This window comes from Pseudophryne corroboree, chromosome 3, assembly GCF_028390025.1.
Source record: "Pseudophryne corroboree isolate aPseCor3 chromosome 3, aPseCor3.hap2, whole genome shotgun sequence".
Taxonomy (NCBI): domain Eukaryota; kingdom Metazoa; phylum Chordata; class Amphibia; order Anura; family Myobatrachidae; genus Pseudophryne; species Pseudophryne corroboree.
In genome coordinates, this window is record NC_086446.1 from 238,272,066 (window position 1) to 238,286,095 (window position 14,030).

The 14,030-nt window shown below is 46.0% G+C and overlaps 1 protein-coding gene across 1 annotated transcript in view; it reads left to right on the top strand.

The window, feature by feature from the left end:
• UBE2V1 (ubiquitin conjugating enzyme E2 V1) overlaps positions 1-14,030 on the top strand; it is a 100,022-nt gene that overhangs the window by 41,069 nt on the left and 44,923 nt on the right. Inside the window, exon 2 of the mRNA XM_063958939.1 lies at positions 10,241-10,389. Within this exon, the coding sequence (XP_063815009.1) occupies positions 10,241-10,389 (149 nt within the window). The remainder of the gene's footprint in view (positions 1-10,240; positions 10,390-14,030) is intronic.

Consider the following 14,030-nt stretch of genomic DNA (forward strand, 5'->3'; position numbering starts at 1 on the left):
GCTCATGTGAGGATTAGCGGCTACAGGTCAATTATTTGTGACATTCTATTTTCACTGATGCAATATTTGGAGAGTTATAATTTAGTACAGGTCCCACTACATTTTAGATATTTAATATGAGTGAACAAAAGGAAAATAAGAATTTACTTACCGATAATTCTATTTCTCGGAGTCCGTAGTGGATGCTGGGGTTCCTGAAAGGACCATGGGGAATAGCGGCTCCGCAGGAGACAGGGCACAAAAGTAAAGCTTTTACAGGTCAGGTGGTGTGTACTGGCTCCTCCCCCTATGACCCTCCTCCAGACTCCAGTTAGGTACTGTGCCCGGACGAGCGTACACAATAAGGGAGGATTTTGAATCCCGGGTAAGACTCATACCAGCCACACCAATCACACCGTACAACTTGTGATCTAAACCCAGTTAACAGTATGATAACAGAGGAGCCTCTGAAAGATGGCTTCCTAAACAATAACCCGAATTAGTTAACAATAACTATGTACAAGTATTGCAGATAATCCGCACTTGGGATGGGCGCCCAGCATCCACTACGGACTCCGAGAAATAGAATTATCGGTAAGTAAATTCTTATTTTCTCTATCGTCCTAAGTGGATGCTGGGGTTCCTGAAAGGACCATGGGGATTATACCAAAGCTCCCAAACGGGCGGGAGAGTGCGGATGACTCTGCAGCACCGAATGAGAGAACTCCAGGTCCTCCTTTGCCAGGGTATCAAATTTGTAAAAATTTACAAACGTGTTCTCCCCTGACCACGTAGCTGCTCGGCAGAGTTGTAATGCCGAGACCCCTCGGGCAGCCGCCCAAGATGAGCCCACCTTCCTTGCGGAATGGGCCTTAACAGATTTAGGCTGTGGCAGGCCTGCCACAGAATGTACAAGTTGAATTTTGTTACAAAACCAACGAGCAATCGACTGCTTAGAAGCAGGTGCACCCAACTTGTTGGGTGCATACAGTATAAACAGCGAGTCAGATTTTCTGACTCCAGCCGTCCTTTAAATGTATATTTTTAAGGCTCTGACAACGTCCAACAACTTGGAGTCCTTCAAGTCGTCTGTAGCCGCAGGCACTACAATAGGCTGGTTCAGGTGAAACGCTGATACCACCTTAGGGAGAAAATGCGGACGCGTCCGCAGCTCTGCCCTATGTCGAATGGAAAATTAAATAAGGGCTTTTATAAGACAAAGCCGCCAGTTCAGATACTCTCCCGGCCGAAGCCAGGGCCAGTAACATAGTCACTTTCCATGTGAGATATTTCAAATCCACATTCTTTAGTGGTTCAAACCAATTGGATTTGAGGAAATCTAAAACTACATTTAGATCCCACGGTGCCACCTTAGGCACCACAGGAGGCTGTATATGCAGTACTCCTTTGATAAAAATCTGGACCTCAGGGACTGAGGCCAATTCTTTGTGGAAGAATATTGATAGGGCCGAAATTTGAACCTTAATAGATCCCAATTTGAGACCCATAGACAATCCTGATTGCAGGAAATGTAGGAAAACGACCCAGTTGAAATTCCTCCATCGGAGCACTCCGCTGCTCGCACCACGCAACATATTTTCGCCAAATACGGCGATAATGCTTCGCGGTGACTTCCTTCCTTGCCTTTATCAAGGTAGGAATGACTTCTTCTGGAATGCCTTTTCCTTTTAGGATCTGGCATTCAACGCCATGCCGTCAAACGCAGCCGCGGTAAGTCTTGAAAAAGACAAGGACCCTGCTGAAGCAGGTCCCTTCTCAGAAGTAGAGGCCACGGATCGTCCGTGACCATCTCTTGAAGTTCCGGGTACCAAGTCCTTCTTGGCCAATCCGGAGCCACTAGTCTTACTCCTCTTTGCCGTATAATCCTCAATACCTTTGGTATGAGAGGCAGAGGAGGAAACACATATACCGACTGGTACACCCAAGGTGTTACCAGCGCGTCCACAGCTATTGCCTGCGGATCTCTTGACCTGGCGCAATACCTGTCCAGTGTTTTGTTGAGGCGAGACGCCATCATGTCCACCATTGGTTTTACCCAACGGTTTAATAGCATGTGGAAAACTTCTGGATGAAGTCCCCACTCTCCCGGGTGAAGGTCGTGTCTGCTGAGGAAGTCTGCTTCCCAGTTGTCCACGCCCGGGATGAATACTGCTGACAGTGCTATCACGTGATTCTCCGCCCAGCGAAGGATCCTGGCAGCTTCTGCCATTGCCCTCCTGCTTCTTGTGCCGCCCTGTCTGTTTACATGGGCGACTGCCGTGATGTTGTCCGACTGGATCAACACCGGTCTTCCTTGAAGCAGAGGTTCCGCCTGGCTTAGAGCATTGTAGATTGCTCTTAGTTCCAGAATGCTTATGTGAAGAGACTTTTTCAGGCTCGACCACACTCCCTGGAAATTTCTTCCCTGTGTGACTGCTCCCCAGCCTCTCAGGCTGGCATCCGTGGTCACCAGGATCCAATCCTGCATGCCGAATCTGCGGCCCTCCAATAGATGAGCCTCCTGCAACCACCACAGAAGGGATACCCTTGTCCTCGGCGACAGGGTTATCCGCAGGTGCATCTGAAGATGCGACCCTGACCATTTGTCCAACAGATCCCTTTGCATGGAATCTGCCGAAAGGGATTGCTTCGTAAGAAGCTACCATTTTTTCCCAGGACTCTTGTGCATTGATGTACAGACACCTTTCCTGGTTTTAGGAGGTTCCTGACCAGGTCAGATAACTCCTTGGCTTTTTCTTCGGGAAGAAAAACCTTTTTCTGAACTGTGTCCAGAATCATCCCCAGGAACAGCAGACGAGTTGTCGGCATTAATTGGGATTTTGGAATATTCAGAATCCATCCGTGCTGCTTTAGCACCTCTTGAGATAGTGCTAAACCCATCTCTAGCTGTTCTCTGGACCTTGCCCTTATTAGGAGATCGTCCAAGTATGGGATAATTAATACGCCTTTTCTTCGAAGAAGAAATATTATCTCGGCCATTACCTTTGTAAAGACCCGAGGTGCCGTGGACAAACCAAACGGCAGCGTCTGAAACTGATAGTGACAGTTTTGTACAACGAACCTGAGGTACCCCTGGTGTGAGGGGTAATTGGAACGTGGAGATACGCATCCTTGATGTCCAAGGATACCATAAAGTCCCCTTCTTCCAGGTTCGCTATCACTGCTCTGAGTGACTCCATCTTGAACTTGAACTTCTTTATGTATAGGTTCAAGGACTTCAGATTTAGAATAGGCCTTACCGAGCCATCCGGCTTCGGTACCACAAATAGAGTGGAATAATACCCCTTCCCTTGTTGTAGAAGAGGTACCTTGACTATCACCTGCTGAGAATACAGCTTGTGAATGGCTTCCAAAACCGTCTCCCTTTCTGAGGGGGACGTTGGTAAAGCAGACTTCAGGAAACGGCGAGGTGGCTCTGTCTCTAATTTCAACCTGTACCCTTGAGATATTATCTGCAGGATCCAGGGATTTACCTGCGAGTGAGCCCACTGCGCGCTGTAATTTTTGAGACGACCGCCTACCGCCCCCGAGTCCGCTTGCGAAGCCCCAGCGTCATGCTGAGGCTTTTGTAGAAGCCGGGGAGGGCTTCTGTTCCTGGGAAGGAGCTGCCTGTTGCTGTCTCTTCCCTCGTCCTCTGCCTCGTGGCAGATATGAATAGCCCTTTGCTCTCTTATTTTTAAAGGAACGAAAGGGCTGCGGTTGAAAGGTCGGTGCCTTTTTCTGTTGGGGAGTGACTTGAGGTAGAAAGGTGGATTTCCCGGCCGTAGCCGTGGCCACCAAATCCGATAGACCGACCTCAAATAACTCCTCTACGCATCGCCTGTCCACTGTCGTGTCCATAAAGCTCTTCTGGCCGAAATGGACATAGCACTTACCCGTGATGCCAGTGTGCAGATATCTCTCTGTGCATCACGCATATAAAGAAATGCATCCTTTATTTGTTCTAACGACAGTAAAATATTGTCCCTGTCCAGGGTATCAATATTTTCGATCAGGGACTCTGACCAAACTACCCCAGCACTGCCCATCCAGGCAGTCGCAATAGCTGGTCGTAGTATAACACCTGCATGTGTGTATATACCTTTTTGGATATTTTCCATCCTCCTATCTGATGGATCTTTAAGTGCGTCCGTCTCAGGAGAGGGTAACGCCACTTGTTTTGATAAGCGTGTTAGCGCTTTGTCCACCCTAGGAGGTGTTTCCCAGCGCTCCCTAACCTCTGGCGGGAAAGGGTATAAAGCCAATAACTTCTTTGAAATTAGCAGTTTTTTATCGGGGCACCCCACGCTTCATCACACACGTCATTTAATTCTTCTGATTCGGTAAAAACTACTGGTAGTTTTTTTACACCCCACATAATACCCTGTTTAGTGGTACCTGTAGTATCAGCTAAATGTAACATCTCCTTTATTGCCAAAATCATATAACGTGTGGCCCTACTGGAAAATACGGTTGATTCGTCACCTTCACCACCGGAATCAGTGCCTGTGTCTGGGTCTGTGTCGACCGACTGAGGCAAGGGACGTTTTACAGCCCCTGACGGTGTTTGAGGCGCCTGGACAGACACTAATTGAGTGTCCGGCCGCCTCATGTCGGCAAACGACTGCTTAAGCGAGTTGACGCTATCCCGTAATTCCACAAATAAAGGCATCCATTCTGGTGTCGACCCCCTAGGAGGTGACATCCTCATATTTGGCAATTGCTCCGCCTCCACACCAATAACGTCCTCATACATGTCGACACACACGTACCGACACACAGCAGACACACAGGGAATGCTCTATACGAAGACAGGACCCACTAGCCCTTTGGGGAGACAGAGGGAGAGTCTGCCAGCACACACCAAAAAGCGCTATATATGACAGGGATAGCCTTATGATTAAGTGCTCCCTTATAGCTGCTTTTATATTAATATATTGCCATTTATTCTGCCCCCCCTCTCTGTTATACCCTGTTTCTGTAGTGCAGTGCAGGGGAGAGACCTGGGAGCCTTCCTGACCAGCGGAGCTGTGACAGAAAATGGCGCCGTGTGCTGAGATAGGCCCCGCCCCTTTTTCGGCGGGCTCGTCTCCCGCTATTTAGTACATTTAGGCAGGGGTAAATATCTCCATATAGCCTCTGGGGCTATATGTGAGGTATTTTTAGCCTTTTTAAAGGTTTTCATTTGCCTCCCAGGGCGCCCCCCCCCAGCGCCCTGCACCCTCAGTGACTGCCGTGTGAAGTGTGCTGAGAGGAAAATGGCGCACAGCTGCAGTGCTGTGCGCTACCTTAAGAAGACTGCAGGAGTCTTCAGCCGCCGATTCTGGACCTCTTCTTGCTTCAGCATCTGTGAGGGGGCCGGCGGCGTGGCTCCGGTGACCATCCAGGCTGTACCTGTGATCGTCCCTCTGGAGCTTCATGTCCAGTAGCCAAGAAGCCAATCCATCCTGCACGCAGGTGAGTTCACTTCTTCTCCCCTCTGTCCCTCGTTGCAGTGATCCTGTTGCCAGCAGGAATCACTGTAAAATAAAAAACCTAAGCTAAACTCTCTAAGCAGCTCTTTATGAGAGCCACCTAGAATTGCACCCTTCTCGGCCGGGCACAAAAATCTAACTGGAGTCTGGAGGAGGGTCATAGGGGGAGGAGCCAGTACACACCACCTGACCTGTAAAAGCTTTACTTTTGTGCCCTGTCTCCTGCGGAGCCGCTATTCCCCATGGTCCTTTCAGGAACCCCAGCATCCACTTAGGACGATAGAGAAAGTTATTTATGATTTCATGTTTGTTTATTTCATTTAATGTTGTAACAGATGCAACAACTTCATGAAATAAGCTCTGTAATACACTAGTGATACTAATATAGCTATAAAGCTGGGAACACACGAGATCAGGGCTTGACAATTTCTTCTTCAAACTATGAGCCAGACTAATAGTGTAGGAGCCAGAGCACCGACCCCCCCCCCCCCCCCAAAAAAAAAGGAACATCCCCCGCCACATTACTGAGCTGCTTCCCACCACAAGGCAAACCAACCCCCACAGCCACACAACTAAGGGGTACCCCCGGCATACCAGCCCTTCACATCCACACTACAGTGCAGCTACCCACCAGGCAAACAACAACCAGCGGCCACATCAATGAGAAGTTAACCCTCATGGCCAGAAAACAGAGCAGGATGGGACAGACACTCAGCACATGCAAGAAATGGCTGCCACAGTACAAGCATGCCTCCAAAAATCTCCGCTGGGACTTTTGGGACTGAAGACTATTTACTTCCTCCCTCCACAATCTGGTAACCAGGCAGCAAAATCTAGGGGACAGGGCTACCTGGCCCCTGGGATTTGTTGAGCCCTCCATTAAATTATATTCTCCCTGAGCGATATCGTTGACCGATTTTCCCCTGAACTTCCCAGAGTATTTGACAAATGATACTGAGCGTACACACTGAGCGATTTTTTTCAAACGACCAACGTTATGTATAGGAGTCATACAATACTATGGTTTTTCAGCTACTGGGTAGGAATTTCATGGTGGCCGTTCATTGTTCATAGCATACACTTATTGTTAACAACACACTGTAGACAAAATTGACCTGCATGTACAGAAGAGCTCGCTAGCAAACCCGCAGGAACGCGCATCGTTGGACAATATTACAAACGATATCGCTCAGAAGTGTCAAAGTGTGTGATATTGTTTAGAATATGGTCTAGTGTGTACCCAATTTAACAAACAAGTGGTGTGAAAATATGTACAAACCAGATGAAAACAAAATCTGGTTAAACTAAGAATTCTGATGTCATTACTGTTTATTGGGAAAACTGGTGTATTATAGGGAACACCACAAACTACTGGAATTTGTTATCAGTATTAGAAGTCGCATCAGAGATCGATGACCTGTATAAAGACATCATCGGTAACTTCTAAGGGAACAACTTAATTGTTTTCCTCCGCATCTGACACTAAAAGGCAGCTGACAGAGCAATTCAATTGTTGCTGCTTTCACCTGAAAGAGCTGCGTGGTGGGGGACATTTTTTCTCGCAGCCTCCTGAGTTGGAGAGAAGAAATCTGCAAAAAGCCTGTGGTTTGGGCTCCCTAGCCGGTACTTTAGAAGGGCCCATAAAACTCCTCTTAACTTATAGTGATTCACACAGAACATGGCATTTATAAATGTCCATTTGCACGAAAAATGGTTAAATTATAATTTATTAATAACCATTGAGTAAAATGTGCATATTGTGTCACCTGTTGTGCATAATATGTGGTTCATGGGATTTTTTTTTAGATCAGTTCCCCAATTGGTGAGGTTGCCTCAAGAGACTAGGGCATTCAGATTACAGACTTTTTAACACATTTTTTCACACACCTCAGTAAGCTGCAAAAAAATAAAAATGTGACTGCTATGGCTAATGGGCGTCTTATTGGAGAAATAATTGATTAGTTCCAATAGACACCCATTCATATAGATGCTCACCAGGGGGCGCACATCACAATTGAATCAGCCACTAAATACCTCTTGGCGTTCTTGCACTGTCCCAACCAAAATCTTTGCAGGCAGTGGGGTTACAGAGAGACCTAGTAATGAGGATCTAGACACAGCGGGGGGAATTCCATTGTTATTGCTGCCCGATCTCCTGTCTAAAGTGACGTGAGATCGCTGGGGCCATATTCAATTGATGCCCGTTATTGTCGCCATTAGTTCCTGGTTTAGCCATGTAAAGCACCTAAACGCAACTAAACTAATGGGCTCGACGGCAAAAAGTGTTTGGGCGTCCAAACAGGTTTCTCTTCACACATTTAAGCTTGCCACCCTATGGTAAAAGAATTGAATTCCACCCAGTAACTTTGTCAGGACTGCGATATACGGTACGGCAAATTCACAATATGGTGTTTGCTTTTAGGGAATGTTGTTTTATATCTGTTGCAATTTTTGTTGTGTATTACAAGATTCTGTGCTCAAGATGTGTGTTACCAAAGAACCCTGTTCTGATTGTTCATGAATGTTTACAATCCAGCTATTTCTGTGTGTTTGTAGTGGTTTTACCAGTATAAGCTTCAGCTATTAGTAATGTATTGCTGTTTTTTGCTTTTTACTACCTATGTTGACCTTGCTGTGATTTCTTTAAAACACGCTACCATCTGTAGTTATACTCTGAGAAGATCTTTCAGAGGTTGCTTATTTCACCCTAGTGCCTAGTGGCGGAATTGCCGTGCATGGGGTATTTGCAATTGTGAGATCCAGAGGCGAGGAGTAACCAAGTAATGCCTCTCTATCCTTTGGGACGTTGGGCTGGCATCGCTGAGCCCTCATTCAAATTTTCCTATGCAAGCTGGCATTATTATGCCCCTGCACATACCTAGTTACAAACGTAGATGAATAGGTAACTAAGCTCTTAGCATTAATGTATGGTACATTAAGCATTGGTAAATAGAATGAAGCAGAGCATGCTGGATGAAAAATAGGTAAAGTGTGTTTGCAAACGAGGTAGTGGCAAGGGGTCAATTTAATTACCCGCAAGTCAGTGCGTCTATACTTACGGACTCGTGGATTTCTGATTGCAAGGACTTTGTACTAGTAAACTATATTGCTCAATTTCCCCCTCCTGAGTGATATAGTTTACTATATCACCCAATGTGTATGCAGCTGACGACGAGCGATACGCGGCCCCATGGGTCGCTAACAACCCTCGATCTCTATCGTGCATGCAGCTTAATTTGGACTCATCATCCAAAGCTGCATGGTCTGGCCGGACACAGCATGATGCACAGTGTATATGCCCGCCATCGGGCAGCCCGGCTCGGGAGGGCAAACATTAGGTGATGTCACTCACTGAGCAAGTTGCTTAGTGTGTAAACACCTTAAGACATTCTGAGCGAATAAATGAGTTCTGCAGCAAACCTTTGCTTTTTAGAACCTTTTATGTTTTAAATAGATTTTTTTAATCATTGATTTTTCAACAAACCTTAAACAAATCAGCATTTGCTGTTTGTAAATATGAAAAAAACACAAAGTGAACATAGCATAAGCAGCTGCTGACAGAAAAAAAAAATAGTATGCACCGATGTACATGACAGCAATTCTGGAACACTGAAAGAAGATTAGTGAAGAAGCAGGATAAAAACAAGAAAATAGAACCAAAAATAAGAGAACATAAAATTAGCAGAAAAGGTAATAGCAAGTACCACACTACCAACTGCCATAGCACTATGTGCCACCTCAGCTCAAACAAAGATTCTGGAAACCCAATCAAATATAAATACCATAAACCTGCAGCACCCCAAACAAGTGACCCAGATAAATCCCCATCAAACCCCTGGTAAAGAGTATTTGACCAGTACATAGCACACCTCTATCTGGAATCTCGCAAAGTTCAGTCCCTGAAAACGGGACAGGTATACCTGGATTCCAGTCACCTGTTCCAGATACATTCAAACTTTGTTTCAGTTTTACGGGCAATATATAGATGCTACTCGTGTTGGACGGTAGTACGCACAAGAGACAACCACATGTAGTCAGGTCCTGTAGGTGCCAGCCACGAACAGGCCATACATACCTTAGCAAGAGTACACATATAGGCTGGGATTAAATTAGCCGCTGTAGATTATTGCAGGCTAATTGATCCTCCGGGCTATTCAATTCGCCTCGAAGCCAGCAGTTATGTGAGATTTTCTTTCACCTGCCTCAGCAGATAAAAAAAAAAATTGCTGATCATTCTGGGGTTAACAGGTGCCGTGACTCAGTTGATGCATGAATCCGTGAACTTTTCATGGTTACTGTGCGTTAATGCCTGTTAACATATGTTAATGCCCGTTACCACGGTATTTTAACGTGCATTAAGGCTATTGGGTGAAATAGGGAGTCCAACTGAAGTCTGAGGCTACCTCCCGTTTTCACCCGCAATCATTTATTGGGTGTAATTGAATTCCGCTATTGAGTATATATTGTCTACTTGATCCACAGCATTCTTATTTAATGAACTTAAACAGTATATAACTAGTGTGGTTATACTTGAGGATTGCCAGTAGTTAACAGAACCTGTAGAACTTTACCACAGAATGCATGCACAATTGGGTAGTCACAGAAGAAGCTAAAACGTTTTAGCACCATGTTATCATGTAATTGTATTATTGATAAAATATAGGTCACACATTTTTTTTAATAAATACTGGACTGTAATTAGTAACAGGACTGGTAAAGTAGCATGGATTACTACATATACAGGAAAGTTCTCAGAGACACTGACATTCCATTTTTATTTATTCTAGGCGTCAAAGTTCCTCGTAATTTTCGGCTATTGGAAGAACTTGAGGAAGGCCAGAAAGGAGTTGGCGATGGGACAGTTAGCTGGGGTCTGGTAGATGATGAAGACATGACACTCACAAGATGGACTGGGATGATCATTGGACCACCTAGAGTATGTATACTGGTGGATATGTCTGGTAAATTACTGGTAATCTGTGTTAAGATCTCTGAACCTTTTCTGAGAACAGGTATGGGATCTCTTAATCAGCCAATCAAGTTCAGTAATTTAATGCATGTAGGCTTGGTCAACAGGTTCATTTGTTCAGACCAAACACCATAATAGGAGAGAAATGTGCCAGACAGTACAGTTTCGTTATATCAAAAACTGCTGGGATTTTTATTTGCGACTATCACTAAAAATTTACGTAGAATGATGCACAAAAAAATCATCCAGTGAGTGGCAGTTTTGTGGGTGGAAAACACCTTGTTCATAAAATAAGTCAGAGAAGGGTGGCCATACTGATTCAAGCTGACAGGAATGTGACAGTTTAAGATTGGAAAAACTTTGCCTTCTCTGCCGAATCTCGATTTCTGCCACACCATTCAGATAGATATTCAGAATTTAGCAAAAACAAGAAGCTATTGGTCTTTTCTACCTTGTCGGTGGTGTATTGGCATCAGGAATATTTTCTTGGCACACTTTAGCTTGCTTAATTCCTACTGCGCATATGCCGGCTTATTTGTTTTGTTGCTGTACATGGGCATCCATGTTTGGCTGCAGTCTATCCATCTTCTAATGACTATTACTTGTAGGATACGGTGCCATGTCACAAAGCACGTGTCTTCTCAAGCTGCTTCCACAAACGTGGTACCGAGTTCGGAGTACTCGCATTGCCTACGTATGTCACCAGATCTCAGTCCAATAGTGCACCTTCAGAATACAGTGAAATGGGAGATTGGTAGAATGAGTGAGCAGCTAACAAATCTGGAGCAACTGTGTGATATGATCATGTTAGCATGGACCATAATCTCTAAGGAATGTTTCTAACACCTTGTTAAATCCATGTCACAAATATAATTCATGCTGTTCCTGGGGGAAACTGGGGTTTTTAAAGTGTCTTGAGTAAGAAGTGTGCATCCTGGATATGTTTCTGTATGTAATATCATTTGGACACAGATTGACTGTGGGAGCAAAGGACACTTTTGAGTGAAGGATACACCCACCCATCACTGTATATCCCACTATGTGAACTGGCAGTGTTTTCACCGCACTTGACCTGAAAAAAACAATCTGAACATAGGATCATGATCCTTTTTATTGGCTGTATGCTTTCCTCCTTGACTGGTCTGATCTTAGTATATGCAAATATGCTGATCTAAGGTGTCTATATATATTTCTCTTACGTCCTAGAGGATGCTGGGGTCCACATTAGTACCATGGGGGTATAGACGGGTACCCTAGGAGCCATTGGCACTTTAAGAGTTTGAGTGTGTGGGCTGGCTCCTCCCTCTATGCCAATTCTACCAGACTCCGTTTAGAAAATGTGCCCGGAGGAGCCGGTCACAGCTAGGTTAGCACCAACAGCTTCTTTAGTTTTATTTTTTTCTAAGAGTTAGCATAGCCTCCCTGCTTTGTGGGACTTAGGGGGGGAGTAGTGTCCGCCCTGCGGGGTTTGAGACAATATCTCCGCTGACAGGACACTGAGCTCCTGAGGGTGATGATCGTTAGCAGCTCCAGGCAACCGCTCACTCCCGCAGCATGCCGCCACCCCTTCACAGAGCCAGAAGATTTAGGTGGCGAGTGAGTCACTGGCCCCCCTGGCAAGCGGGGAGCCGGTGTGAAGATGGCGGTAAAAGGGTGGGAGAGCAGTATTAACTGCGCTCCCGGAGGATCAGAGGTACATAGTGCGGCGCTGTTAGGGGCGCCCTGAGCCAGAGCCTATACCCTACACTGGCACCAAGGCTGTCAGGGACCTCGGTAATGCTGTCAGAACAATTCCTCAGGCCAGTATAAAAATGTGGAGAGCGGGAAGCAACGCCATGTTCAAGGGGCGGAGCTTCTACTCAGAGCGGACCCAGCAGCGTTCAGCGCCATTTTCCTGCCTGCAGATCCTATACAGAGACGCTGACAGGGAGAGCTGTCCCTTGGGAAGTGGTGTGTGTGGGTTGGCTCCAATATCTGTGTCTCTCTGTGGCATTCTTGGGGGGGTGGGGGGGGGGGGGGGGCGGGACTGTGTCTGATATTTCCCTGTGTGGGTGGTGTTGTCTCACATTGCCATGTCTAGGGACTCTGTGTCTTGTGCTGCAGAGGAGAAAAATTCCAGATTCCTAAAAGGATTCTGGTTGCTTTCCCCTTCCCTGAGGAGAGAGAAAAAAATAGGAAAACCCACCCATAGTTGACGCATCTGTTTCCAGACTGTCGAAAAAGGTGGTTTTACATGTCCCTGGGTCTACCGTGTTAAAAGAACCGGCTGATCGTAAGATTGACTCTACACTCAAATCCATATACACTGCTTCAGGGGTAGCGCTGAGGCTTTCTATTGCCTGCACATGGGGGGTAATTCCAAGTTGATCGCAGCAGGAAATTTTTTAGCAGTTGGCCAAAACCATGTGCACTGCAGGAGGGACAGATATAACATGTGCAGAGAGAGATAGATTTGGGTGAGGTGTGTTCAAACTGAAATCTAAATTGCAGGGTAAAAATAAAGCAGCCAGTATTTACCCTGCACAGAAACAAAATACCCCACCCAAATCTAACTCTCTCTGCACATGTTATATCTGCCTCCCCTGCAGTGCACATGGTTTTGCCCAACTGCTAAAAAATTTCCTGCTGCGATCAACTTGGAATTACCCCCAATGGATCTCTAAAGCTATAGTGGTCAGGCACGTTACTAGAGGATTTGGATTCATTGGATAGATGTGACATTGAATTATTTTTACGTAACATACAGGGATCTGCGGGGTTCATGGTGGAATCCATGAAGGTCCTGGGTACGCTGACTGTGACTGCAAGGATATCTTCCATGTCTTTCTCAGCTCGCAGGGGGACTCTGGCTACGCCAATTGTCTGCAGATGCGGAATCCAGGAGAAGTGTGGAGAACCTACCCTACACAGATCAGGTTCTATTTGGGGATGCGTGGATTTCCACGGCAACCGCGGGTAAGTCACCTTTTCTTCCCTGAGCTATGCCTTCTACGAAAAAACCCTTTTCTTCATCTGCATCACAGTCCTTTCGGACCGCTAAGACAAAAAAGTCCAAGCCTCTTACCACCTTCTTTAGAGGTGTTCGGGCAAAATCCAAAAAGCCTGCAGGCTCTCAGGACCAGAAACCTGCCTCTGGTTCCTCAAAATCCTCAGCATGACGGTGGACCACACAGCCTGGAGGACGGGCTGGTGGGGTCATGACTCAGGCGTTTCAGCCACATCTGGGTTTCGTCCTGCCTGGATCCCTAGGTGCAGGATATTATGTCCCAGGGGTACAGACTGGAGTTTCAAGAAACCCCACCTCACCGATTCTTCAAATCAGGCTTGCCAACTTTACTGTCAGACAGAACTGTCCTACAGGAAGCTATCCAAAAATTGGAAAAGGCAGATGTCATTGTTCCAGTTCCACCTCATATGCCTAATGTGGGTTACTATTCAAACCTTTATGTGGTACAAAAATTGGATGGTTCGGTCAGACCAATTTTGAACTTGAAATAGCTAAACCCTAAGGGAGATCCCTTATCTAAGGGAGTTCAAATTCAAAATGGAGTCTCTGAGAGCAGTGATTTCAGGTCTGGAGGAGGGGGAGTTTCTGGTATCACTAGATA